The following is a 5,607-nucleotide window of genomic DNA, read 5'->3' on the forward strand; positions in this document are numbered from 1 at the left end:
GACGGTCGTGTTCCATGACGGTCGGCGAGGGTGTCTACACCATTAACCGACGAACTCTATTCTCATTGTTTAATTAATTAATGAAAATGACAAGTATTTTGTCTAATTTTAGAAAGCTGATCTTACTAAATCTAAGTCGGTGGAGATTTTTTTTCTTACGTGTAAGATAATTTGTAAAGCTGCATATTTAAAAATTCCACCAAATTATGATTTTCTATAAGTTGCACTTTTAGGATTGACTTATAGATATAAAATACATCAACTTTGGAGTAGCTGAGAACTAAGTTAGTGATCGGTCAAGTCATAAACCGTCCGATTACATCGTGGTTCGTGTATATATAAGTTGCAAGTGGAATTGTAACTGAGTTTTTTCAGTTACAAATGGGGTTCCAACTAAGAATTTTCAGTTGCAAGCGAGGATGCAACTAAAAAGTTGCCCTGGATCATTATATTTTCTTTGTGATTTCGTGATAGTTATAAGTTAGAGCGGAGATTTGATGATGTCCTCTGACTGGAAACTAAGTTAATTTTCAGTCAACTGAGACCTTTTTTTTTTGGAATCCTACCACTCATTACATGCTTCTCTCATTCCGGAGATCACTCCTGGCTGGATTTCACCCAAATTGTGCTTTTATATAAGTTACACTTTTAGGATTGACTTATAGACATAAAATATATCAACTTTGGCTAGGTTGAACCATTTGTTTTTGGTTTTGTTAGTATTTAGATAGCTGGGAACTAAGTTAGTGCTAAGATCTTTTAGTTGCAAGTGAGGATGCAACTAAAAAAAATGCTCTAGACCGTTAGGTTTTCTTCGTGTTTCGTGGTAGTCATGAGTTGCAACTGAGATTTGATGATGTCATATATAAAAAATATTTATTTTGCAAACTAAAAAATACAATAGTCAATATTCCTTATAATAGATATACTTAATTATATTATAAGAATCTTAAGATATTTTTTGACTTAGTATTTCCGGCAGACTGAAAACTAAGTTAATTCTAAGTTGACTAAGAAATAGCTACTCCTTTTTTTTGGAATCCTACCACTAATTACATGCTTCTCTCGTTTCGGAGAGTTCATTCCTAGCTGGATTTCACCAAAAAAGATAATTGTTTACAACTGTATACAAGTGAGCGGCGGTCTAGTGTTAGTTGCTATTCTGCACGAGGATCCATCTGTTTGGCACGGGCGGGCATCAGCTTCACGAGGCTAATTTGGCAAGGACATCTTAGGTGGTCACTCCTCAGTGAAATCAAAGTCGCAGAAGAGGGCAACCTCGACGATGATCCTCCTTTTTCAGTGGTGTATGTGAAGTTTGTGTAGTTAGCCAGAGTGGTTACGTGTGCCCTCATGACGGTCATGTTCCATGACGGTCGGCGAGGGTGTCTATAGCGGTTATTGTCCGGTTTCCCGCTAATTAACCGAAAAACTCTATTGTCATTAAAATGAAAATGACAAGTATTTTGTCTCGTTTTGGAAAATTGATCATACTAATTCTAAGTTGACAGAGATTTTTTTTCTTCCGTGTAAGCCAATTTATAAAGGTGCAAATGTCAAAATTTCACTAGATTATGCTTTTCTATAAGTTGCACTTATAGGATTGACTAATAGACATAAAATATATGAACTTTGGATTGGTAGAACCGTTTTTTTTTTGCTAGTTCTCGGATAACTGAGAACTAAGTTAGTGTTCAATTAAGTCATAAACTGTCATTCATGATTAGTGCATATATGAGTTGCAAGCGGGGATTGCGACTGAGTTCTTTTTTTAGTTTCAATTGAGTTTTTAATTGAGATTTTTTTTTTGTTGCAAATGAGGATGCATTTAAAAAATAATGTTCTGGGCAGTTAGATTTTCTTTGGTGTTTCATTGTGGTCATGAGTCGACCAAGAAATAGCCACACTTATTTTTACTTTTTAGAATCCTATCACTCATTACATTCTTCTCTCCTTTCGGAGAATTCATTCCTAGCTGGATTTCACCCAAAAAGAAAATTGTAAACAACTGTATACAAGTGAGCGGCGGTCTAGTGTTAGTTTAGGGTTTAGGCATGAGCCAGACGACGACATATCCCACGACCCACATGCAAATCCTACTAGCGTCCAATTTCGTCCACCAAATCAAATCCCCTCCCTGATCGACCAGCCCTTTTGACGGGTTGCTCTTCCATCTGATCGATCTGCCTCCGCTTCGCCACGCACGCAGCTAGACGCATCGCAGCGCTACATATAAACCCCCGCGCGCAGGGAAAGCCAATACAACAGCACGCACCTGTCAGTTTGATCGACCTCGAGCGCGCGGCAACGCAAATGGACCCCTGCGCCTTCGTCCGCCTCACCGTGGACCAGCTCCTCCTCAAGCTCCCCGCCGTGCCGCGCCCCAGCTCCGGCGCCGCCGGCGTGCACCCCTCCACGTCGCCTTGCTTCTGCACGCTCCACCTCCACGACCAGCCCTCCTCGCTCGCCCGCACCGCCCCGCTGCCCCTCGCCAACGCCTGCTTCCCGCACGGGTCCGGTGGCCCCGTCGTGCTCAGCCTCGACGCCGCCGCGGTGCAGCGGCTCTCCGGGCGCCCCGCCGAGCTGGTCGTCACCCTGCACGCGGGCAAGTCGACGGGGAGCGCCGGCTGCGGCGGCGTGGGCGCCCGCCGCGCGCTCGGCAGGGTGCGAGTGCCCGTCGACGTGGCGCGCGCCGCGGCCGGGGAGACCGTGGTGGCGCGCGACGGGTGGGTGGACGTGGGGAAGCCGGCGTCGGCCGCGCGCGCGCAGATCCACATGCTCGTGCGGGCCGAGCCCGACCCGCGGTACGTCTTCCAGTTCGGGGGCGAGCCGGAGTGCGGGCCCGTGGTGTACCAGGTGCCCGGTGGAGGAGCCGGCGGCGGGCAGCGGCAGCCCGTGTTCACCTGCCGGTTCAGCGCCGGCCGGAGGGCAGCTATGACCAGGTTGGTGGCATGCTCGATCGTTTGCAGGAAACGCTACACACTTGAACAATATATGCATGGATCTTCCTCCATTTGCTTGCTAAGTTAGCCATTTTTGCCTTGTGCTCTGCTCCAAAAAAATGCCTTCTCCGATGTTTTTGAATGCATATTTCGGCGCTAAGTGAGAACTAGAAATTTACCGGATTTTCCCTAGATTTTAAAATTAAACTTTAAGACAGCGGCTCAAACAGCAATTCGGGTTTTTTTTTTTTACTTTTTAGTGAAGTTAAAAGCTGTTGTGCACAATGAAAATATACCACACAAATGTGCAACATGAAAATGCTATGGTTAAGCCATTTGGGCAACACTCTTCTATTTGGGGAAGCAAGGTAGCTCAGGTTATTAAGTGATGGCCTGATGGGAATATATTTTGTGCACCTCTCTTCGTACAAAACTCGAAGAGAATCCCCAGCTTTCCATTTGACCTTTTTTTTTCTGGAATACTTTGCTTTTCTTCTTCCCATCATCCTTTTTCATTATTGGATGCCAGCTCGTAGATGCCTTGCGGATAATTCATGTCATACCACGTATCGGTATTGGCATAATCGCCTGATAAAAATATTGCAGCATCCATACGCAGCTAGGCGTTCTTATTTAGTTGGCGTCGCATACTGGCATGGGAGCCATGAGGCATTTCTTCTTGGAATGAATTGGTGAAATGTTTAATACTAACAGGGTACTAGCTCTAGTCGCAATCGGAGTCACTGTTCACAGAGCTTTCGAGAGTAAAACAACTCCAGGATATGTTATGTTTTGCTATCTGACCAGCTGTCAAGTTTGGTTTCATGCATCAGAACCTTCACTCTCAGTGCAGCTCAGATCCCATCGATTATATATATCGTGTTTAAGATTAGCTTAGACAAGAATTTACTCGTAACTAGGCTTGTAGGTTGTAGCCTATGCTATAGGACTGTCGATCGAACATCCAGCATGATCGGGATTATTCAGAATATTCAGATAAGCAGACACACCAACCGTGCATGTGCATGTTATGAACTTTACCAACTTGCTGCTGCTCTAGCTACCTCATTAATTTCCTCCTGCCCATTTGATCTGTAAGCTCATTAGCTGTTCAGAATCTTCCTTACATTATCATGTCCACTACCCTTACGGCCAGTTCACCGTGATCGCCTTTACCTGCTGTTCTTTTTTGTCACTAGTACGTAGTAGTCCTTAAACTACTGTTACTGATTAAATACTAGCCATGCATCCATGCACGCACTTGTGTTCTTGAGTTTACTAAGCTAACCACGTGCATGTGCATCTTGACCAGATCTCTGACGTCGGAATCGTCCATGGCTCGGAGCCCCAGCCGAAAGCTTCGATCCTGGTTGAACAACCTCCACGGCGACGGCGACGCGCGGGCACGGCGCGACCAGCGGAAGGGGTGGATGGTGACCATCCACGACCTGTCCGGCTCCCCCGTGGCGGCGGCGTCCATGGTAACCCCGTTCGTGCCGTCCCCGGGCTCCGGCCGCGTCTCCCGCGCCAACCCGGGAGCCTGGCTCATCCTCCAGCCCACCGCCGCCGGGGCGTCCAGCTGGAAGCCCTGGGCGCGCCTGGAGGCGTGGCGCGAGCGCGGCGCCGTCGACGCGCTCGGCTACCGTCTCGAGCTGGTCTTCGACTCGGGGCCCGTCGAGTGCGCCGTCCCCATCGCCGAGTCCTCCATCAGCGCCAAGCGCGGCGGGCAGTTCGTGATCGACCCGGCCACCTTCCCCGAGGGGGCCACCGGCGGCGCGTGGCCCTTCGCCGGTGGGTTCGTGATGGGGTCCACGGTGGAGGGCGAGGGGAAAGCGAGCCGGCCCACCGTGCAGGTCGGCGTGCAGCACGTGGCGTGCATGGGCGACGTCGCCGTGTTCGTCGCTCTCTCCGCGGCTGTCGATCTTTGCATGGACGCGTGCAAGCTCTTCTCGCACAGGCTCAGGAAGGAGCTCTGCCAGGACCAAGACGACTAGCGCCACTCTTCGTCTCCGTGGTGATCTTGGGTTCGACTCGCCAAGTATTCAGTTCCTTCTTGTGGAAGTGATGGCCTGTGGCTGTTTTTTCTTAGTTTAGGCTGGGTCGGATCTCAGGAACAGATCGAACAGGGTGTGTGTATGTGTTTATTCTTTCGTTCCAATATTCTTTCGATTCTTTGTAGTATACGTCTATGTTCTTCTATGCTCGTTTTTTGAGCGATTGAATAGTGGATGTTAGATGCAACCGTAGGTGTAAGGTTCAGTGTCGTTTGATTGAGATTCAGTTGGAATGTTCAATCATGTTCATGAATATTCGCCTGGATGCCTGGTACATGAAGAAGAAGAATATGAACCGCGGCCTTGTGGTTGATGGTGTCGGACCACACGACCATGGCCGAGGCGCCGTTTGGGCACTTCAACTCGCTTGGCGACATGGCGGAGCTTGAAGCAGCCGTGGATGTTGGATGCAGTCGTTTGATTGATTCAGTTGGAATGCTCAATCGTGTTGATGAATATTCGCGACGCCTGGCACATGGGAAAATTGGGTACACCAATTAACCCTTAATTGCACGCATTTAAACGCGATGTGAAAATACCTAGTGGAATCAATGTAAACTTCAACACCAGTTATACGTACTAACTTCAGGATTGTTGCTAGTCTCCAAAGG

The 5,607-nt window shown here is 47.9% G+C and overlaps 1 protein-coding gene across 1 annotated transcript; it reads left to right on the forward strand.

Moving 5' to 3' along the window:
• The first annotated feature begins 2,313 nt into the window (after positions 1-2,313).
• LOC124667856 lies at positions 2,314-5,183 on the forward strand. The gene is made up of 2 exons (XM_047205092.1): positions 2,314-2,942; positions 4,255-5,183. Exons 1-2 carry the CDS (start codon positions 2,314-2,316, stop codon positions 4,934-4,936), a joined length of 1,311 nt encoding a protein of 436 aa, XP_047061048.1. The 3' UTR covers positions 4,937-5,183.
• Positions 5,184-5,607: the final 424 nt, after the last annotated feature.

This window comes from Lolium rigidum, chromosome 6 (genome assembly GCF_022539505.1).
Source record: "Lolium rigidum isolate FL_2022 chromosome 6, APGP_CSIRO_Lrig_0.1, whole genome shotgun sequence".
Lineage (NCBI taxonomy): Eukaryota > Viridiplantae > Streptophyta > Magnoliopsida > Poales > Poaceae > Lolium > Lolium rigidum.